General features: G+C 45.9%; 1 protein-coding gene across 25 annotated transcripts in view; it reads right to left on the reverse strand.

Annotated features, from left to right (window-relative positions):
* The window catches only part of LDLRAD4 (low density lipoprotein receptor class A domain containing 4), a 434,307-nt gene that overhangs the window by 8,933 nt on the left and 401,753 nt on the right, over positions 1-23,621 (reverse strand). For all 25 annotated transcript variants that reach the window (XM_064577962.1, XM_064577961.1, XM_064577954.1 and 22 more), the window contains one exon: positions 17,346-17,500. In XM_064577962.1, coding sequence (XP_064434032.1) covers positions 17,346-17,450 — 105 coding nt within the window. In that variant the 5' untranslated portion in view covers positions 17,451-17,500. The remainder of the gene's footprint in view (positions 1-17,345; positions 17,501-23,621) is intronic.

Raw genomic sequence — 23,621 nt, forward strand, 5'->3', positions numbered from 1 at the left:
CTGCCCCAGCAGCTCTTCGTGTCCGTCACGTGAGCTTGGGGACACTCCTGCGCCTGCACACACTGGCCACCCCTCTGACCCTGGGGACTGGCACCAGGCGACAGTCAGAGCAGGAGGCTGACGCAGAGTGAGCCGCCTAAGGGCCAGAAATAACAGCACCACGCGAGGTGACCCAGAAGTAGGGGCTCGCACATTTTCTGAAAACGGAAATAGCCATCCTCAATGGTTTTACTTCCCTAGAAATGAGCCAAACTGGGACACTGCCTGGAAGAGACCACGCCTTGTGGTCTTGAGCCTCCATTCACCGAAGTCATACCCGCCTTCTGTCGCCAGTTCCACTTGGTGCTTTTTGACCTCTCACCGGGCCTCCTCCAAGCACCGCTGGGGCCACTCTCCTGCCTTCGGCACCACCCTCCCTTCCTGGTATGTGCCACGTGGCCCCAAGCTCGGCGGTGCCTCCAGCTCTGCGTTTGGTAAAATGTGAGGAGGTCCTCAGACCCCGCCTGGGGCACGTCTGCTCTCGCTGCGGGCTCCCTGGGCCACTCCCTCCCACCCCCCTCCTTGCAGGGCCATCCTGGTGGGGATGGATCCACGCCACTGCACCTCCCAGGAGCTCCAGTACCCAGTTACGGGGGCCTCCTGGATTCCGATGGAATCCCAGCACCAAGCTGTTTGCACGGGAGCTCATCAGCTTCTCCCGGAACTTCATATTCCTCTGCCACTGGGGCTCATCCTCTTACCATGCCCCCTCGCCCCACTCTACCTCCCTCATTGCCATGATGAATATTTTATTTATTTATTTATTTATTTATTTATTTATTTATTTATTTATTTATTTATTTATTTATTTTTAAAGATTTTATTTATTTATTTGTCAGAGAGAGAGAGCACAGGCAGGGGGAGAAGCAGGCTCCCCACTGAGCAAGAAGCCCGCACAGGGTTCCATCCCAGGACCCCGGGATCACGACCTGAGCCGAAGGCAGATGCCCAATCGACTGAGCCACCCAGGTGCCCCTCCATCATTAATATTTTAACAACGACATGGCTTATTTAACCATCCACTAACAACTCCCTGCCCCCTGATTCATTCATTTTTACAGGACACTTATTTTTTAGGGCTTTCACCCACACAGTACGCAGGAGACCATGAAAACTATAAGATCTACAAGATGCCATGGTGAGAACAGTTAGGGTCAGCAGCCCAGAAAAGCTATCATTCTAGTTCTGTGCTGGTACATGGAGAACTGAGACCCAGAAGATGGCCAGAATTCTAGAAAGGCTGGCTCCCAGCCGATTTGATGGTTAGGGGACCTGCCTCACTCAGGCCCTCATGCCATAAGCTGCAGTGGCCACACCCTGGGGGCTGTCCCATGCCGCCCATCACCAGACTGTCCTCAGGAGCACCAACTCGCACATTGCTGGTGAAGCCCGATGATTCTTGCCCCCCAGGTGAGGTGAAGTCCTTGGACTATGATCTGACCCCATGACCAGTGTCCTCCAAGGGGCCTGTACTATCTTTTCAGAAAGCTGTGGCTAGCTGAACTCAAAGACATGGGCCCTCTTGCCTAGACCCCTGTTTCTTCTTCTCCAAACACTAGTGGTGACATTTTCAGGGAGAAGGGGCTCATCCTACAGCTGGGATTTACTCAAATGGCAATATTTCTGGATCCTCATTATGGAAGCAATTTTTATCTCAACAGAGAAGTCTCCATTGTTCCTGGCTAATGCTTATATTATTACATGGTATTATACTTGGAAGAAGCTGTGAATTAAGATAATACTTAAAATAGTTCATAGAAATTTGAGCAATAGGAATAAAATTTTGCTAATATTTTTATGCAGGCTTAAACAAATTCCTTCCCTTACAGCTGTTTCCTTGTTAGAATACCCACCAAAAGGAAGGGAAGCATTCGTTCATTACTTCATCATATATCTACTGAACACTTCCTGACAAGAGGTCTTGATCCCAACACGTGAGATGCTGTGCATAACCAAATAGCCCCTGTGCCACACCTCCCCATGGGATGGGGGGTTGGGGGAAACAGGGAGTCTGGACAACCCCCCCGAGGTTAAGCTGTCACTCCCCCCTCCCCCTTGTTCTACTCAAGAAAGCATGGAATGTGATTTGTCGTGACATCACTCTAAGGATCACTTTGAATCAATTCTAGTTCATTTTTTTTAAGGTATATTATTCTCAAGTCGCTCATGTTGTATCTATTATTAGTCCCAGTTACTTGAGACACACATTAAAACTGAGGACAACACATGGGGGACTGTCACACCTGATCTAGGATGCTTACGAGAAAGGCATTCAGTTGGGTCCCTCTCTGTATGTGCCCGGCCTTGCATGTATGTTTCTTACTCTTTAGCTTTCTGCCTGGAACAAAGGCTCTGTAACAAGAAAGGTAATGACTGATTATCTGATGACAACTTAATACCACCCGGATGGACGACACAGCTCTTGACACAGAGGCGGATCTGTAAGGGCAAGTGAACTCTTGAGTCGGGAAAGCACTTGGCCAGAATCCTGGCCCTGCCACTCTTCAATCTGTGACTTCAGGCAAGCTTGTTTAGTTTCTTCACGCCTCAGTTTCCTTATTTGTAAAAGAGCTTGTTGTGAGCCTCAATTATAGTAATGTATGTAAATTCCTTAGTCCATGCCTTGCACATATGTATTCAGTAAATGGTAGCTCTTAACATTATACATAATGGCTACCTGCTGTTTTACACAACTAAAGTGGGGACAATTTTCAGTTACGCTTTTAAAATAACAAAGTCATTGAAATTTCCTTATTTGTTTATTTACAAGACTATTTTAAAGGTGGCATTTTGCCTTTTTCAAAAAAACTGTTTCTGAGTCTAGCTGACACACAATGTTACCTGCGTTTCAGGTGTACAGCATAGGGATTCCACATCTCTGTACGTTAGACTTTGCTCACCGAAAGTGTAGTGACCATTTGTCACCAAAGGTGGCATTTTGAGTGGAAAGACTGGAAGCGTCAGAAAGGCTTAAGCAAAGTTGCATTTACCTCCGATTTCTTCAGAACCTTTCTCATAAGGTCGGGAGCTGATTCCTACAAGGGGCCTTACCCATGAGACCCCTCACAGCAAGGTCTTCTCCACAACTTCCCACCACTGGGTTCCAGCAAGACCCCAGGTGCTACATAGAAGAAAGGCCCACTGCTGCATGATGACTCTCTGCGCTCTTCGGTCATTCGCTTAGCTGACAGTAGCCGTCCACTGAGGGGACCACCGGTAAGTACAGACATCAGCCCAGGCTGCCTAGGCCGTGCACCACTCCTTCTGATGTCATGAGGTGAAAGCAGGGAGGCAGTAAACAGAATAAGAGCTTATCACAAGAGCTTATCTCTTAGATCTTCTTTTACTTGCTAAAATGAAATCTTTCCTGTAAATGAGTCCTTCGCCATTTGTCATTCTTCTGCTAATGCAGTCACTGTGGAGCACTCACTCATGTTTGACCATCTCTGAGTCGGGTGATATATTTCTTCTGAATCTGCAAGGCTGTGGGCAGAGCCTGGACTGCGGAAACATGCCAAGAGAGAGGCTTCCCTCATGGCAGTGCCTATCAGCCCAGATCCACAGAAAAGCACCCTGAACCCCTTGGACCGCCCTGGGGGTGCTGGCTGGTCATCAAGAGGTGCTACTGAATCTACGCCTTATGGGAAAAGGGCCACAGGACAGCTCTTAATCTTGCAGGCTTGAAGACAGGTATTTTCAGACTCTTCTATACTTGAGAAGTCGCTTTGTATTTTCCTCCTTCCCAATTGTCAATGAACAGCGAAACTGACAGAAAAATTTCCTGTTAAGTCGAACCTGCTTGACGCTAAAACATCTGCATTAAAGACAAAAATGATCACCTATCTTCCAAATGATTGTCTTTATGATGCCAACAATCAAGATGTGTTATTTGCAGACCTGGAACACAGTGACTGCATTTTTTCCCTTTAAATCTGACCATCTGGTACATTTTAGGGGGTGGGTGGTGAGTGAGAAATCAAAACCAACTTGTCTTCTTGTGGCAAAATGTATATAACACGAAATTTGCCATCTTAATCATTTAAAAGTATGTTCTATGGCATTAAGTACATTTATATTGTTGTGCAACTATCACAACCATCCATCTCCCAGAACCTTTCCATCTTCTCAAATCGAAATGCCGGCCTCATTAACCACTAACTTCCCATTCCTTGCCCCACCGACCTGTTGGCAACCATCATTCTACTCTCTGTCTCTATGAATTTGACTATTCTAGGTACCTTTTATAACTGGAATCATACAACATTTGTCCTTTTGTGGACAGATACAATATTGTATCCTGTTTTCACTTAGCATAATATCTTTAAGGTTCACCAATGTTGTAGTATGTGTCAGTATTCCCTTCCTTTTTAAGGCTAATTTCCATTGTAGATATATGTCACTTTTTGTTTATTCATTCATCCATTGATGGATATTTTGGTTGTTTCCACCTTTTGGCTATTGTGAATAAAGCTGCTATAAACAGGGGTTTATAAATAACTTTGAATTTTTGCTTTTAATTATTTTGGGTCTAAAACCACAAGTGGAATTGCTGGATCATATGGTAATTCTATGGTTAATTTTTTGAGGAACCAACCATACTGTTTTCCTAGCAGCAGTACCATTTTACATTCCCATCAGCAATGCACAGGGTTCCAATTTCTTCACATCTTCACCAACATTCGTTATTTCCTGGGTTTTCCTGATAACAGCCATCCTTTTTTTTTTTTATTATTCTTATGTAATCCCCATGCATTACATCATTAGTTTTAGATGTAGTGTTCCATGATTCATTGTTTGTGCATAACACCCAGTGCTCCATACAGAATGTGCCCTCCTCAATACCCATCACCAGGCTAACCCATCCTCCCACCCCCCTCCCCTCTGGAACCCTCAGTTTGTTTTTCAGAGTCCATTGTCTCTCATGGTTCGTCTCCCCCTCCGATTTCCCCCCCTTCATTCTTCCCCTCCTGCTACCTTCTTCTTCTTCTTCTTTTTTTTTTCTTAACATATATTGCATTATTTGTTTCAGAGGCACAGATCTGAGATTCAACAGTCTTGCACAATTCACAGTGCTTACCAGAGCACATACCCTCCCCAGTGTCTATCACCCAGTCACCCCACCCCTCCCACCCCACCCCCCACTCCAGCAACCCTCAGTTTGTTTCCTGCAATTAAGAATTCCTCATATCAGTGAGGTCATATGATACATGTCTTTCTCTGTTTGACTTATTTCGCTCAACATAATACCCTCCAGTTCCATCCATGTCATTGCAAATGGCAAGATCTCATTCCTTTTGATGGCTGCATAATATTCCATTGTATATATATACCACATCTTCTTTATCCATTCATCTGTCGATGGACATCTTGGCTCTTTCCACAGTTTGGCTATTGTGGACATTGCTACTATAAACATCGGGGTGCATGTACCCTTTTGGATTCCTACTTTTGTATCTTTGGGGTAAATACCCAGTAGGATAACAGCCATCCTAATGGGTGTGTTGTGGTGTCTCATTTTGGTTTTGATTTGTGTATGATTAGTGTATTAAGTCAAGGTTTTCCAGAGAAACAAAACCAATAGGGAACATTGTTATATAACTATATAACTATATAACTATATATATATATAACTATATATACACACACACATACACACAATATACATATATATTTAATACATATAATTTAATTTAATGTATATCCTATTATATATATAATAGGATATATATATAATAGGATATTATAGGAATTGGCTTATATGGTTATAGGGACAGAGAAGTCTCTTCCATATGCAAGATGGAGAACAAGGAAAGCTCGTGGTATAATTCCAGTCTGAGTCTGATGGCCTGAGAAGCTGCGGGTCAGGGGAGGGTGCACAAATATGAGTGTTGGTGTCCAAAGGCCCAAGAACCATGAGTTCTGATATCCAAGGGCAGAAGATGTACCCCCCAGCTCAAGAAGAAAGAGAGAAAATCTACCCTTCCTCCACCTTTTTGTTCTATTCAAGCCCTCCAAGGATTGTATGATGCCAGCTCACACTGGGGAGGGCAGATTTTCTTTTCTCAGTCAGCTGAGTCAGATGTTCATTTCTTCCAGAATTACTCTCATAGATACATCCAAAAATAATGGTCTATTACTTATCTTAGCATTGCTTAGCCCAGTTAAGTCGACACATAAAATTAACCATCACAATTAGTGATACTGAGCTTTTCTCATGTGCTTATTGGCCATTTGTGTATCTTCTCTGGAGAAATGTCTATTCAAGTCCTTTGCCTATTTTTAACTTGGGTTGTCTAGGGGCGCCTGGGTGGCTCAGTCATTAAGCATCTGCCTTCGGCTCGGGTCATGATCCCTGGGTGCTGGGATTGAGCCCTGCATCGGGCTCCCTACTCGGCAGGAAGCCTGCTTCTCCCTCTCCCACTCCCCCTGCTTGTGTTCCCTCTCTTGCTGTGTCTCTCTCTGTCAAATAAATAAATAAAATCTTTAAAAAAAAAATTTGGTTGTCTAGTATTTTGTTGTTGAATTGTAGGAGTTCTTAATATATTCTGGCTATTAATCCCTTATCAGATATATGATTTGCAAATATTTTCTCCCATTTTGGGAGTTGCCTTTTCACTCTCTGGACATCTTTTTAATTTCTGAATTCTATTTATCTATTTTTTTCTTTTGTTGCCTGTGCTTTTGGTGTCATATCCAAAAAATCATTGCCAAGCTCAAGTTTATGAAGTTTTTCCCCATTGTTTTCTTTAAGAGTTTTATAGCTTTAGCTCTTACGTTTAGGTTTTTGGACCATGCTGAGTTAATTTTTTGTATATGGTATTAGATGATATGGTTCAATGCCATTATTTTGCATGTGGACATCCAGTTTTCCCAACACCATTTTTGCAAACACTGTCCTTTCTCCTTAAATGGTCTTGGCATCCTTGTCAAAAATCACTTGACCATATAGGTGAGAGTTTATTTCTCGGCTCCCTATTCTATTCCATTGGACTCTATGTCTGCCTTTATGCCAGCACCACACTGTTCTGTTACTGTAGCTTTGTAGTAAGTGTTGAAATCAAGAAGTATGAGACTTCCAACTTTGTTATTCCTCTTCAATATTATTTTGGCTACAGTGGGGGCCACTATCTCCCTGGAGATGGCATATGCATTTTAGGATGGACTTTTCTTTTTCTGCAAAAAACCATAATTGGGATTTTCACAGTAATTACACTGAATCTGTAGATTGCATTGGGTAGTATTGACATTTTAGACTATCAAGTCTTCCAATCCATGAACATAAATGTCTTTCCATTTATTTGTGTCTAAATTCTTTCAGCAACGTCATATAGTTTTCAGTGTATACATCTTTCACCTCCTCGGTTAAGTTTCTTCCTAAGTATTTTCTTCTTTTTGATGCTACTTGTAAATTGAACTGATTTCTTAATTTTCTTTTCAGATTGTTCACTGTTAGTGTAAAAAATGCAACTGATTTTTGTATCCTGCAACTTTGATCAATCTGTTTATTAGTTCCAGCAGGTTTTTGTTTGTTTGTTGGAATCTTTACGGTTTTCTATATATAAGATCATGTCATCTCTGAACAGAGATAATTTTAATTTTTCCTTTCTAATTGGAATGCCTTTTATTTCTTCTTCTTGCCAAGTTGCTCTGGCCAAAACTTCCAATAAATACTATGTTGAAATAGAAATGGTAAAAGCATGCATCCTTGTCTTGTTCCTGATCTTAGAGGAAAAGTTTTCAGTCCTTCACCACTGTGTGTGTTAGCTATGGGCTTTTCATAAATGGCCTTTTATTATGTTGAGGTAGTTTCCTTCTATTCTGGATTCTTGAATGTTTTTAATCATGAAAAAGTACTGAATAATTTCAAATTCTTTCTCTGTATCAATGAGATGATCATTTAGTTTTTATGAACATTAATGAACAGTAGATTGATTTTCATATGTAGAACCATCCTTGCATGAGAGAAATAAACCTCATTTGGTCATAGTGTATAATCCTTTTAGTATACTACCGAATTTGGTTTGAAGTATTTTGTTGAGGATTTTTATATCACTATTCAAAGGGATACTGGTTTTCTTTTACTGTTGTGTCTTTGTCTGGGTTGTGGGAAATGCTAGCCTCACAGAATGAGTTAGAAAGTGTTCCCTCTTCAAATTTTTTGGAAGAGTTTGAGAAGGATTGGATTAATTCTTCTTTAAATGTTTGGTAGAATTCACAATGAAGGCATCTGGTCTAGGTTATTTTCTTTGTTGTGAAGTTTTTGAATATTGATTCAATCTCCTTACTACTTACAGATCTATTCAGATTTTCTGTTTCTTCATGAGTCAATCTTAGTACGGTGTGTTTCTAGGAATCTGTCCATTTTGACTTGTTCATAGTACTCTCTTACAATCTTTTTTATTTCTGTATCTTTTGGATCTTCTTCCATCTAAAGTATACAACATTTATAGCATTAAAAGAGAGTAATATATGACCATGATTTACTGGGGCTTCTGCTGTGACCTGCAGCTGAAGCCTTGCATCCCCATGCACTGTAACCATGTGTAAGGCCACTCCCATGCCCTGAATCTTCTCTGTTTTATGCTCTCAGTTCAACTCTCCTTTCCATAGACAGAGGACCACAGGAAGCATATTTGAGGACTGTAAACAACCAGATCTCTGCGAGACTGTAAACACCTAATATGGTGTTTTTCAAACTGTGAGTTGCAGCCTCTTAGAGAACTGGAAAATCGATTTAAATGGGTCACAACCAGCATTCCAAAAAACTGAAACAGAACAGATAATGACTGAGTACATTGTCTGTAAGTATTGTTTTGCAAAACTTCTGCCTTAGTTGTGTAAGTGAGTATTGTGGATTATGATGTAAAATGTGTTTTTTACTGTTCTTCACGGTCAAAAACAATCTGAAGGCCTCTGATCTAAAAGCCAATTATCCCTCATTTTAGATGGGAGAAAGGTGAGCCCAAAGAAGGTACACTGCTCATTGGAAGTGAAAGCCAGTTTGTGGTAAAGCAAGGCTGTTGCTGGATATTTTGTCTTCTACCCTTCAAAGGTACCTCCCAGTGAATAAATGTATTGTATGGCATCAAATATTTGGAACTCTATTTCCTCTCCACCTCAGGATGAGAACTTCAAAGCACAGGTAAAACTCATCTTTGGATATTCAGCAGCACCTTTACCATCTGGTAAAACATATTTTCTTTCATTTCTTCCTTTTCCTCACACAGTCTCTCACCATCCAAATGCTTTAGTATTACTGTCTTTCCACCCTAGATGGCAGTAACAGCTTAGATGCAAAGGCGAGACCTCTAGGTATCAGTGACTGTTTTCTCCAGCACTTCCCCCTTTATTCCTCTTCAGGAATCCACCATCAGACTTACTCTCAAGACTTAAAATGTCCTTCCCAACTCTACTCAATCTAGGGCACATCCCTTAAGAGAAAGACAAATCATCCAAGAAGATCCATTGGGAGGAAAAGGGAATCCTCTATATTTCCAGAACAATGCAATGGGATCAGGGAAGTCTATAGGCTCTGAGGAGCAAGCAGAAAAGGAACCACGAAGGTGCCTCTCCTGTGCTGCGTGCTGGGGGAGGAGCGAGCAATCAGACCCGGAGACAAACCAGCCTGGGAATTAGAAAGCTCAGGGCAACAGAGAAACGTGGAACTGCATGCTGTCAGCCCAGGCAGGCACAATCACCTCCTCTTTTGTGAGATTAAGCCTAGGGACAGGGCCAGTGCTTTTCCCAAGGTCATAGAGCTGGTAGGGGATTAACACAGAGCCTGAACCCAGCTACCTCCCTTGGCGTCTTTTGATAGCCCTGGAGAGCCTACTCAGCTAGGGCCACAGAATGAGAATAATTTAGAGAACTTTTCTTTCCCCAGAACAAATTTACACCAATTTCTAAGGACTAATGAAAAATAAACAAAACAGGCTTTACCATTAGATTATTAATGCTCCAGGGTCTATCTAAAACATCACTAAAACTTTATTAAAATTTTCATCAATTTTACTTAAAAATCTGATTTTACCATGCTTTTGTCATAATACAAACCATATTTCAACTCAGATGAGTTACCTTGGGAGTCTATAGGTGCTCAGAACATTATTGGACTTGTCTTCATCATCAGTTTATGTGAGCAGAGGATGTTTTTTAATTGCAAAAGTAACATATGAATACATTCTTATAAAAAAAGTTTTAACCCACAAACCAGGTTCTCTTTGTCTACCTCCTCCCATCCCAGCTCTTCCCCAGAGGAAGCCACAGGTTTGCTGTGAGTTTTTCCCCTTTCTCTGCAGCATCGGTTTGTAACTCAGACAACATCAGTCTTAACTAATTGAGCCACATTTGGTTTTGCACCAAACTTGGATCATTTAGCCTGATCAGTCACATCATTTGTAAGATTTAGCTCTAAATGGGTTTTGGCTGGTACCAAAAATCAAATCCATCTTCAGGGAACAAATAAGAAAAAGGAAGATTGCCATCACTGAGATATTAAAAAAATATTTTTCCCTTGAAAAACCTCCAAAATATGACCTGCAAGCTCTGAAGGTATTTCCAAAACTGTTCTGAGCACTGGCAACATCAGTGGATGGACAATCTGCACTACTCACATTGCTCTAAAGACAAATCTTGGCTATTAAAAAGGTCTTTCTACTTTTGTTCAGATGAGAATCTGCTGTGTAACGGTGTGTCCCAGCAACTTTATCCAATTTTTGCTAGCAACTTCACCTCCTGTTTCTCTTACTTGAAGGGAGACATCTTCATTCCGAAGCTGTTAAAATTATCTTCTAATGCTTCAGACAGACCAAAGTGTAAAACCTTTGAAATGACCAGTCTGGCAGCTGGACTGCATCTTCACTCATTCAGAGAGAAACAGTTTGACCTGCCCCTTGCCGTCCCTGTGATGTTAGGAAATGTAGTTTCAGAGCCTCATCAAATAATGAATTGTTCTGGGACAAAGTTGACAACAAGTACCCCTGGTCTTATAGTGCAGCAAGAATCTGCCTCACCCACAGAGAAACTGTCCCCTGCCATCTTTCATCTCAGTCTGATGCTAAATAAAGCCAGTGGCTCTCTTCTCTTTAGTCTGGGGTGTTAGAGACGTGCCTATTATAACTACATCATCAAGCCTTTTAGTTCTTTTTTTTTTGCACCTTAACTAAAATAGTTCATTTCTATAATTTTAGAAATGTTTTTCGAAATGCTTTTCTAAACCTAGCAGAAATGAGAAAAGGCAGGTACACAGCAGTCCACCTCTCCAGTCAGAGTGGGAATGAGCTGTGTGTGTGGTGACGCCCCAACTCCCTGCACCCTTCATTGGGCCCAGGACACAGCCTGTGGGCTTTGCAAGCACCGTGAGCTCTGAGCCCAGTGTGGGTGGATTCCTGAGCTGCTTCTATAAGGATGTTCTCTCCCATTCCTTTGGAAACCAGTGGCTCTCTTGGTCTATTTTTTGTTTTCACCCTTGTGATAGAGGCATGAGTGCAGGATATATTTTCTCTAAAAACAACCACCACTGTGCAAAGCAATAGATGGCCATGGCACCCTACCCACAACTGAGGGTTCCCCATAGAAAGGTGGGTCCACAGTCAAAAGGTGAGCACTAGTCCATTCAGAGTGGCCCCATCTTGGGGCTGCCAGGCAAGACTAGGGGCCAGTGTGGCCTGATATGCTGACTTTTCAAGAGAACAGGTAAATTCTAGTTTTTATGTGAAATCTCCCAACGTTTATCGTTCCATCAAGTTTTGTCAAAACACCCTGTGGTGCAAGCCATACGCACTGGCCACACCTTAGGCCAAGTCTGCAACATCTGCAGGAAGGGACTTTGGGCGTGGACTTCCCGCACCCCGGGACACTTTGCATCTCCAGAACCCACATTTCTGTACTGACACAGCCCGTCGCTGCAGTCATGTCCTCCCTCCCAACAGATGGGAGACAAAACAAACGGCGTCCTTCCCAGCATCCCACCTGCACTTCCCCCGTCCATCTCCATGGGGAGGACGAGGCACCCGTGTTTTCACAAGGGATTTAATCCCGGCAGCACTTAGCAAGGAAGAAATGCTTGACAGGCCTCCTTCTGTTAATTTTTTAATTGAAATTGCTGTTTTTATAGGTCAGAATGGCTGAAGAGCCCCAATTCCACATAGTTCAAACTAAGTCAAATGTTTGTCCCTCTGCTGTTCCTCAGTAAGTGGCTGAGGACCTCGCCTCTTTCCTCTGTCCACTGCACCCTGGGCTGTCCCGGTGGGTTCCCTACAGGCTGTTGGAGAAGGCTGCTCGTGCCCCCATCAGCCCCCACGAACCCTGGTGAGAGAGGCTCCAGTGACGTGTGCAAATACCTCTCAGGCCTGTGTCTGGAATATTTATGCCCCTTTATTGTTTTCCTGTTACTTGGAGTCCAAGGTGATGGAAAGAGATCTAGACAGTCTCAAAGCCCTGAAATCGCATAAACCGAGGCTCTGAAAAATAAGCCGAGGCTACCTCAGGAAGAATACATACAGGTTTCTGTCACAAAGCCACTCACAGCTCTTTGCCATTTGTTAAGCATTTACTTTTCTTGTAATTTAAGCCTAGGCTGCTATTTTTCATTTTCATCCAGAAATGGCGGCTTCCACCACATTCATGGCCAGGACTGTCCTGTCCCTGGGCTCCCATGGACCGGTGTCTCAGAGATACCGTGCTGATGGAAGCTGACTGGCCGAGGCCAAAGCAGATTGCCATCCATTGCTTCCTTCGCCAGAGGGAGCCGGCACAGAAAGTGTGTGCTTCCAAAAGACACTGTTAGAGCTGGGGAGGGAGTCCCTGGGAGGGGGGGCCATGTGCGGAAGGACGCATGTGGTGGAGTCATGGAGGAAGGTACTTTTGACTTTACAAAGCAAACCTCCCGGAATCAGGGTGAGCCTGACGCTTGGCCCAAAGGGGCAACTGGTCCAACCAACCATTTTCCAGAAGACTCTCCCTGAGAACCAGGGATAATCACAGCTATTAAGACTCTATCTTATGAACCTTAGTTCTGCTCTTCCTTTTGGTCCAAGTGGAAAGCCCTTACGTGAGGAGAGGAGGCAGCTCACATCAGGGCAGTGAAGTTTCCTCAGTCAAAACAGAACATCTACATGTTCAACCTCCTCCTTGAAAATAAAACCCAACTACTGTCTCACCTGCTGAAATCAGGGGTTCTCCACTTTGGCACTACGGACATTTAGGGTCTGATCGCTTTTTTGGTTGTGGGGGCTGCCCTGTGCATTGCACAGCCCTTTTCACACAAGTTTAAAATAAATACATCTTTCCTAACATGCGCAGCAGGCCTCACATGGTTCTAGAACAGATGGGCTAAAAGGCTCTCAGAAGTGGGGGGGTCTCTCAGCAGCACACAGGCTTAGAACCATGAGACGCTCACCCAGGGTGAGGCTGACAGGGCCATCCTGCACCCACAAGCTGCCAGCTAGCTGGCTCCTGCAGCCCCGCCACTCAGGCTCCAGGGAAGGCAGGATTGCAATGCTGATGTCCGGAAAGGTGCTTCCGTAGCAGATCCCTTCAAGTGCTCTGATGACAGGCGGGGCTCTGAAGCCACATGGGCAGCAGCAACCACAAATGCACTCAGCTTCACCAGCCACCTTTCCCCCAAGGAGCGCAAATATGCACCACACCACGGGGAACCTGGGAGGCTATCCGCAACAGGCTCTGTCAGTAAGAGCCCGGCCTTCCTCAACGTCAAGTTCCATCTAAGCCCCTCAGGGGAGGAGGCTGGATGGTACAGGTGGTCAGTTTGGGATGTTGGGAGGGCCACCTGGATGGGCAACTTGAACTTCCACTCTGAGTCCTCATGCCCCATCCCAAACCCCTCCTACCGTTTACACAAACGGCCACTGGAGACCCCTGGCCTGTCCCAGTAAGACTGCTAAAATGCCAAACAGAATTAGCCAGCTGGATGTTGCTGATGGTAGCAGGGACGGTCAGGGGCAAGGAAACATCACACTGTTTCTTCATTATTTTGTTCAGCGAACGACTGAATGAACAAAAGAAGGCAGAAATGGGTGGGGGAAACTATTCCGGGGCAGAGTCTCAGACCAGGCCCTCTGATCATGCAAGGGACCCCCAATGCTTTCCACCATGCTGTGGGGAAGTGTTCTCTTCACTCTGTTGAAGCCTCTGAGCCAGTCATGAGAGACCCACTTACACTAACAGGCCCCCTCTTCAAACAGCGAGGTGCCTCTAGAAAGGGGGGCATTCAACACCTGCTGAGATCAGGGGTTCTCCACTTTGGCACTACGGACATTTAGAGTCAGATCGTTTTGTTGTTTTTTTTTTTTTTTTTTTTTTTTGTCGTGGGGGCTGCCCTGGGCACTGCAGGATGTTTAGAGCATCCCTGTAGCATCCCCAAGTTATAACAACCAAAAATGTCTCTCAACATTGTCAAATGTCCCCTAGGGGGGCAAAATCGCCCCATCGGGGAACCATGAGTGTAAATTAATCAATTGCTCTCTTAGTACTGTACTAAGGGAAGCAGCATCTCTTGAAAGGCGTTAGGGAGGAGAGGTAGGCAAAAAGTAGGCAAGAAGTCTGGTTGGGAGCACATTCCTGGGTAGCCAGGAACACTGTAAGTGGCCCGCAGTGCTGGCTATATTCATGTTTGTGTCTAGAAGAGAAGCTAAGGTTTCTTTCTCACCCTCTCTCTTCCCTCTTTGGATTATACACAGGTCAGTTGTCCTAGTCATGAAATGGGGCTACAGTCTGGGCCTGAATTGTCTCTCATCACTGTGTAAAAATACATCTTGAGTTTGTGAAACACTGAACAGAGCCTATTGCTAAGCTGTGCAATATCCCCATTCCCATTTTACTGAGAAGGAAAATTCAAGCTTTGAGAAGCAACGGCACTCAGTACTGGGTCACGCGAAGAAAACAAAAAATAGTATAGTAGCAGCAAAGGAATTAAACCCCAAGTTGTGTGCAGCCTGCGTCTCGGTCCAGCTCTCAGAGCTAAAACTTTCAGACATTTATTAACAAAATTAGGCACACAGTGGGATAAAGACCTCTTTGGACACAATCACTAGATATTGATTATCTTCATTTGCTGTGTAGCCCTGAAGAGACATCCAAAAATTACTAATTACCGTTTCAGTTTCAAGAAATGGAGGCTCTGCTGCCCAGCAGCCCCTGGAGCAAGGGAGACACAGGCGAGCCCCCGCCTCCGCCCCGGAAGATGGCTCCACACAGACCCATTCCCAAATGAAACAGAAGACACATTCTACATAAAAACAAACTTAAATTTTCACTTTTCTGCCTTTGTAAAATTGTTATCCTTCTGGTAAGTGTGTGACCGTGTGTGTGTATGTGTCCCATCACCTGACTGAGTCATGGAGCTCCCAGTCTGGGGAGCAGACCCATGGGCCGGTGCTTAGGCCACACTGGACGGAGGCGGTGACAGACGTGGCCAGGTCTGCACTGAGGAGTGGAGGAAGGAGCCACCTCATCAATGCGAGGCAAGTCACGTAGGAGCAAGGTGATCCCCAAATGAAATCTGAGGTAGGTGGGGACCCAGGCCAAACACAAGAAAGCAGTCTGAGTCCCTGTGTGCAGTGACTCCAGATCCTCTGGGGATTGGAACAGAAAGCCTAAAGCAGGGAACTTGGGTAAATTCATGGCAGGCACTTCATGGAAACTTGAGAGCTGCCTATTGATGACAAGGAGTGAGGATGGTTTTACCTCTTTCCCCCAAGACTGGGGGTCAGCACTTATGGTCTTTGCATTAAGGCTTAGGCAAAGCAGTGATGGCTGATCCTTTCACAGTTCTGAAACTGTTGCTATGAATATGATTTTCTCTCTTTAAACTCAGGGGAATTATGTGTATTCTGTGTTCAGAACTTCGCAAGAACTGGCTCTCTCCTTTAGGTAACAGAACTGTCCTTATACAACAGTGGGGAATCCATAGGCACCCAGACGCCAGCGTTCAGTGAGCCTGGACCCCTTGGGTACCAGACTGCGGGGATGACCAAGGGCCCGGGGCCCACACGGAAACTGTTGTGGCGTGATGAAAATCATGTTAATAGGGCTGGAGGAGGCTCAGGTGCCCAACCGGGGACCCAGAGAGATAAAGGTAGGGGACTGCAGAGGATGAGGGAAAGCAAGAAGGAGAACGGGGTTCTTTCTCAGGACTGCTCCCAGCAGCCCCATCCCTTCCCTCTCCCCGCCCCCCGCCTGCACCCAGCAAACCTTAGTTCCGCCCATGCGGACAGCAGAGCTAATGGGCCACTGAGCAATTCTGCAGCCCTGATGAAGTGTGACCCAACCCTCCCTAGGGGTCCAAGGGCCCTGGGCCCAGCAGCCACTCCACCACACCTGCCAGGACAGCTGCACCCCCACACCTGTGATGGCCTCCCTAAGCCAGTCACCAGACCACCCTGGTCCTGACACATGCTCTGAGGGGCTAAGTACCACGAGGCGATTCTGCCTCTTTTGCCCACCACCGAACCCAAGAATTTGTAATTGCCTAAACTCGCATTCCCAAGCCTCTCACTGAAGGCCACCAGAATCACAGATTGTAAAAGGGCTCAGAACAGGAAGTGCCAGTGGCCTTTGGTCCCCTAAGTACAGATCATAGAGCAGTTTAACTGAAAACATGTTTTATTTTCCAGAGGAGTGCGATGAAGAGCCTTACTATGGGCTGTTTTGTGAGCCCCCTACACAACCCAACCCACCCTGATCCCCCTAAGGAGGCCCTGAGCTCCTGCTATCCCCCCACTGCCCTTCTAGCTCGCCCACACCCACCGTGCTGCCGAACCCCGCAGCCTGTCATGGATGCAGGGCGCTGCACAAGTGCATTCCTGTCACCGCAACACCTCCAGGGCTGCTTTTAAAACCCATCTCCATGTAACAGCATGGGCGGATTTAGTGAAAGAAGCCTGACACAAAGGAGCACCTACCGGCGGACTCTTTTGTTAAAAACATTGTCAAGAGCAAGTGCAAGTAATCTGTGCTGACAGCAGTCCAGGCAGTGGTGACCTGGTAGCAGCATGGCTAGGAGGGAGCCCCAGGTGGGCTTCTGGGGGCTGGCCACGTCTCTTGGCTGCTGGGGGAGGGGTTACACAGGTGTCTTCGGTTTGTGAGAACTCACTGAGCCTCATGCTCATGCTGCACAGGCTCTTCTTGAAGTATAGGAACCTTCGATAGAGTTTTCGATGCCGATGGGCCACAGTGGGCTGACTCAAGAGGGTGTCCTGCTTTGTGGCCCTTGTGGGCACCAAGCCTCACTTCTGGAGCCGAGACACAGGCCTGGGCAGCACCCAGAGGCTCAGGCCCACACTTACCGGCTGTAGCCCGTCCTCCTGCCTTCTGCTCTGATTCGGGCGGTTGATGAAGGACCGTGTGGAGACTTTGTAGTGATTTAGCAGGCAGACGATGACCACGACCATCACCGTGACCACCACGACGATAATGATGATCTGGGCAAACTCCAGCTCCGCTGTGATGGAAAGGGAAAGCCCGTTAGCCACGTGCCCCTTTGTGCCATCACCCAGCCCTCTGAGCAACACAACTACCAGGTGCTCAGGGCTTCTTGCAAGCACCTGGTCCTCTCAAGGACTTCAAGAAAGAGAAACTATTTTTCCCCAGGTCTGCTGCCCAAGGCCATTGCCAGACTTCGACAAGTTGAAGAACATCTGAAGAAAGGGAACCCCTGGCATGCGGCTCTTTCCAAAAGACCTCTGGTGGTCAGCCCACGCACAGTGCTCAGACAGAACTTGCCTTTGCAAATTGCTTAATGAGTAGGGCCTTAGGAAAATGTATTCTGCTGGCTCTACAAGACCTCTAGAGGTGCTGTGCTGTAACTGACCCCGTTCACACACGGGACTCGAAGTTCTGGCCCCATGTGCCTGCCACAGGTTGAGGGCTACACAGGCTATCCCTTCCCCTGAGCAGGCAGGCCCTGGAGGATGGCCCTGCCCCCAGGGGAGGTAAGAAAGTCTTGCAAAACTGAAGTTGCTCCTCCCAGTGTAATCTCCCCAGGAATGTTAAACCCATCTTTAGAGTTAAGTCACATTTTCCAAAGTACATCCACAAAGGATCCACACACTACACCGAAGGGAAAATATGTTGATAAAAAGCTCCAACTTCCTTTACTCAGGGCCTTGCCTTTGGAAGTAATTTAGAAAACACATTTCCGCTGTCTCCAACCCTGCAGGCACCATATTTTACGAGCGGTCAGAAACTGCATTCCTGACACTGTCATTACGAAGGATTTCCGAACTGCCATTAACACATGCGTCACGCTCTAGGACGGCGCCGTGGAGCTACTTCTAGAACACTGAGTTGGCACTGAGAGGTGGTGACTCAAGCCCTTCAGATCTGCAGGGAGGAAGCAGAGGCTCATTGCTCAAGGTCAACCCTAGAACCCACATTTCCTGCTTTCTAATTTACAGCTCATGGCTTTGCTGAATGTTGCCCACCAGTTTCCTCAGTCTCCCCACACAGTGAAAGGAAGTGATTGTGCAGGGGTGTCAACTTAAACGGTGAGAAGCTCTGGAAGATGGTGAGGAAGACAGCACACAACTTTGTTGTGAGGTAGGGAGGTATGGGGTTTAATGAAGAGGAAGAGAAAAGGGGAGAGCTCTGTCAATTGTGTCCCTGCCTGGAACCTGCAACACACACATGCACACACCCACACATACATGTATGCATGTGTTCGAGTAAGTAACACATGCACGTGGATATGCATACACACATGTATGCATGTGTTCGAGTAAGTAACACATGCACGTGGATATGCATACACACAAGGCGTGCATATGCACACACACACCCTCTTGCTATGCATACACACAAGGCATGCACATACACACACACACACACCCTCTTGCTATGCATACACACAAGGCATGCCCATGCACACACACACACACACACCCCCTCTTGCTATGCATAACACAAGGCATGCACATGCATACACACACACACCCTCTTGCTATAGAACCCAAGCTGATGGCCAGTGGTGTTATCTCTCAGTGTATGGTCTCACATTTGGGATAACGCAGGAAGGGACTAGGTAGCACCGTCTAGACCCCAATGTCTGCACCTGTGAGCCCCCACCATCCATACCCTGGAAACAGGGGGGCTAGAGTTGGCATGGGAATAAACACAGGGTGTTTCTAGATCTCACCATGTCCAGTCCTGTGACACTGCCCTCCACTCTTGCCTTTGGCCCATACATACCCAAGGGACAAAGATGTACAAATGTGCTTGCTGGACTGGCTGGACTGTACTTGGCATGGGGCCTATAGCGGGACCAGCCCAGATGTGCACCCTGGAGAATGGAGAGCTGAGTGTGAGGGAACCGAACCACTGAAACGACGTGGTGAGTAGTTGAGGCCAGGTGGGTTTGCCAGGCACAGCCCTGGTGGGCAGTAAAAGGGTAGATCCCATGGTCTTGGCTGACTGAGGAAGCTCAAGAGGTGATGCTGGTAGTCAGCAAGGCCCTGGGGCTGTGCTACCTACCTTACCCCCACCCTGCATGGCTGTCATTGTTCTGGACACCCCCCGAGGCCTAATGGCTGATCATCCGGTTAAATCAAGCCCTGGAACTGACAAATGTTTTCTTTTCTCTAAAAAGCTTCATTGAGGGGCACCTGGGTGGCTCAGTTGTTAAGCATCTGCCTTTGGCTCAGGTCACGATCCCAGGGTCCTGGGATGGAGCCCATGTCGGGCTCCCTGCTCAGTGGGGAGTCTGCTTCTCCCTCTCCCACTTCCCCTGCTTGTGTTCCCTCTCTTGCTGTCTTTCTCTCTGTCAAATAAATAAATAAAATCTTAAAAAAAAAAACAACTTCATTGCTCTATGGACATGGAAAGGGAAGAAAATGATGATTACAGTGAGGGGTCCTGCTCAAAGTCTTCAGGGGTTAATTCTTCACCTGGAGGATGTCTTTCTAGGTTATCTTTTCCTGTATATAGAAAGCTATGCAGATAACCATTTGTAGCCATACAGTCAAATTATATTTTCCATAATTCTACAGGCATTTGGGGTATATCTGTGTTTCATTTGAAAAGGATTTTATTATAAAAATAATGAAGACTTCCTTAAAATGTAAACAATACTGAAGGAAATAGTGTACAATGTAAAAGTTCTCCTTTGTAGGCCTTCAGCACTCCCGACCCCACCCAACCCCATGCCGTCCTGGGAGACGGCACAGTTCACCCATTGTATGTAGCTGTGCATTTGCCTATTGAATAAGGGCTTTCTTCTTTTAATGAGTGAAATCATTGTACAAATACATTGTTCTGTTTTTTTTCACTTAACATATCACAGACATTTTTAAACAAGAATGTATAAAAACCAACTTCATTCTTTATGGTGGCTGTGTATTCCAGAATACTGATATACTGGAATTTATATTCTCCAAGTGATAGATGTTTGGGTATTTTTTTCCCCTTTTCTGTTATGATCAAAAGATTGTGTGTGCATGTGTACGTATGTGTGAATATGAGTGTTGACCCACATTTTGAGTATCCCTACAGGAAAGATTCCTAAAATTGAAATTTCTGGGTCAAGGACATATCTTTTTAAACGCTGATGGCTACTGAGACTCTGCCTTAGGAAGGGGCTTCACACGCTCATCAACGCTGAATACTCGCCCTTTTCATTTGCACTAATCTGATGGGCAAAAATACATATCTTGTTTTAATTTGTATTTCCCCAATTACTAGTAATCTTAGATCCTCCCCTATGGTTACTGGCAATTTGTATTTTTCTTTTTCATAATCATATTAGTTCATATTAGCTTATTTGTGATTTTCTCATTTTTTGGTAAGCAGCCTTTACGTATTACGACCACAAAGCTTTGTCTGTTACATGTGTTGCAAGTATTTTCTCCTAGTCTGTCACTAACTTCTCCTAGTCTATGAGTTTCTCCACAGAAGATATAAATAATTTTTATGTCATGAAATACTATTTTTTTCCTTTTATGGCTTCTAAGCTTCCTGTTTGATGAGGAAGGTCTTCTCCAATATTCTAAAAATACTTTTTCTAAGGTTTTTATGTTTAGATCTTTATTCACTCTGGATTTGACTTCTTTTGGCCTGAGACAGCACATAGAACATTTTATATCATCTGAAAGGCATGAATCTTCTGATCTAACATTACATTAAAAAGTTCATCGCGGGCGCCTGGGTGGCTCAGTTGGTTAAGCGATTGCCTTCGGCTCAGGTCATGATCCTGGAGTCCCTGGATCGAGTCCCACATCGGGCTCCCTGCTCGGCGGGGAGTCTGCTTCTCCCTCTGACCCTCCCCCCTCTCATGTGCTCTCTCTCTCATTCTCTCTCTCTCAAATAAATAAATAAAATCTTTAAAAAAAAAAAAGATAAGAATGACCATTTAAAAAAAAAAAAGTTCATCGCAAGCAAGAGTTCTAAGAAAGATCTCAGTTGTGGGTAACAGTGTATGGAATCTTTCTTTTAAAGGAGGACTACCACTCGAAGGTTGTGCCTCTTCAGCTTTCTTGTGGACATGCCATGTGCAGTGCACCCTACCCTGGTCCTGCTGAGGGCCCAACACCTGGAAAGCCCACCCCACCCCGACTACATGTCCTAACTTGCTGCCCTTCCTCCCTCGGCTCCACGCTCCCGCTCTGCTCACACTAACAGCTCTCCAGTGCTTTGCTCTCAGGAGCCCTCTATGCTCTTAAAAGCTACTGGTAACCCCCAAAAGCGCTTTATTCGTATGGATGACATCTATTGATATTTGCCACATTTACAACTAACACTGAAAAATTAAAAATTTATTCATTAAAAAATAAACTCATGTTAACATATATAACAATCAAATACACCGTTTTTCAAAACAAAAGTTTAGTGATAAGAGTGGCATTGCTTTACCCTTCTGTGCATCTCTTACAATATACGCCTTAATAAAAAGACAGCTGGATTCTCCCCTCTGCTTCACCTTCTGTCTGTTGTGCCATGTTTGTTCGGTTATGGTGTTGGAGGAGATCTGGCCTTACTGACCACTGGAGACTGGTCTTGGAGACCCCCAGAGATCCTTGAGCCACAGTTGGAGAAATGGCGGTCTATACTGGCTGACAGCAGGCACTCTAGCGCAAACACTGCTGGCCTGGACGTCTTGAGGACCCTGCTGATGCCAGGATTTGAGACGTGGTCAGAACAGCTCCTGGGCCACCGTCCTGAGTTTTCATGCACAAGTACAACCATAACCGGTGCACCTTCGGAGCGCAGGACGCGCAGAGACCCCGGGGGCTTCACAGGCATCGAAACAGTACGAAGCTCGCCTGGGCCAGGGCAAGGGCACAGGCGGTCAGGGACTGGGTTCCCAGGGTGCCACTCAAGAAGGCAAACAGCCCAGCGGTGTAGCCCAGCGGGCCGATCTGGGTGAGAGAAGCCCAACCAGAGCCTCAGCTACTTCAGCCCCCGGACCAGCGAGAGGCAGTTCTTCCCGCAGGGCCTGGCCCGGGTCCCAAAGGTCATGGTCCCAACAACCAAGTCCTAACCAGATGCAGGAGCCACAGTAAGCACAGCAGAAGCTAGTCGGCCCCCGCTGCAGTCCAGGGTAACCTGGGGTGCTCCCTGAAGCCCAAAGTGCGGCCCCTGGGGAAGGAGCCTCCGCAGAGCGGCACAGCCCCAGTCAAACGTGCAGCTGACCTTCACTTTGAACTCTGGGCATACACAGTCAGTAAAAACAGACTGCTTTCTCAAACACTAACAACAGGGAAGTACTCTCTTTGGGGCTCTCCATACTTCTCCAAGAGGGGTCCTGAGAATTCTCCAAGTGAAAACTGGAGTAAACAGAGTGAGTTTTCTTGGGGACAAGCGTGATGAGGTCCAGACTCCAGGGACCTCTGCTACTGATAACCTCTCCCTTCAAGACAAGGGGGTATGTGAGCAGCCCCTCCTCATACTGGTCCTCCCACACCCTCTTGTACTTTAAACAGGAAAATTCTACTAAAACATGCATCATGAAAGGCAAATTAAGTAAAGACCACACCACTATAGGATATCAACAGCCTGGACATGGTAGATGGGAAACCCAGTCCCCCCTCTCTCTCTCCACACATGGTGTAATCATGGTGATGGTGATTCCTGTCTCTTCCTTGGCTGCTCCTGAACCCTTCACTCCCTCACGGATACTGCTCAGAGGCCGTGGGGCCCCCAAAGGGTTTGGCGGTCCCCAGGTGTGGCTTTGTTGCCAATGGCCTGATTTTACACCTTCTCAAGAAAGTAACTCACAGGACAAGTAAAAGAAGCTTTACATTAAAAAACAAAACAAACCTTGCTTCCTCACTCCCGGATGCAAATACCAGATGAAGTTCAGCACACCTGCTCTTCAAGGTGTCGGGTTTCAAGACTGCTGGACTCCTGATCTCAACCACAGACCTTCTGGGGGCTTCTGGGGACCTTACCCAGCAGTTTCCTGCACTGCACAGTCAGCGCTCAGGCAGGCTGAGCGCTCTTCACTTCTTGCTGAAACCACCTTCCCCTCAAGGCAGCAGTTCGTGGCCACATGTCTTCCCACACAAGTGTGCACGTCTATGGGGGTGCTCGTGCAGCCCCCCCCCGCCCTCCTCCTTCACACATCACTGATT

Source organism: Mirounga angustirostris, unplaced genomic scaffold (assembly GCF_029215605.1).
Source record: "Mirounga angustirostris isolate CCGP_5_RB_7025 unplaced genomic scaffold, mMirAng1.0.hap1 SCAF_14, whole genome shotgun sequence".
Classification (NCBI taxonomy): Eukaryota; Metazoa; Chordata; class Mammalia; order Carnivora; family Phocidae; genus Mirounga; species Mirounga angustirostris.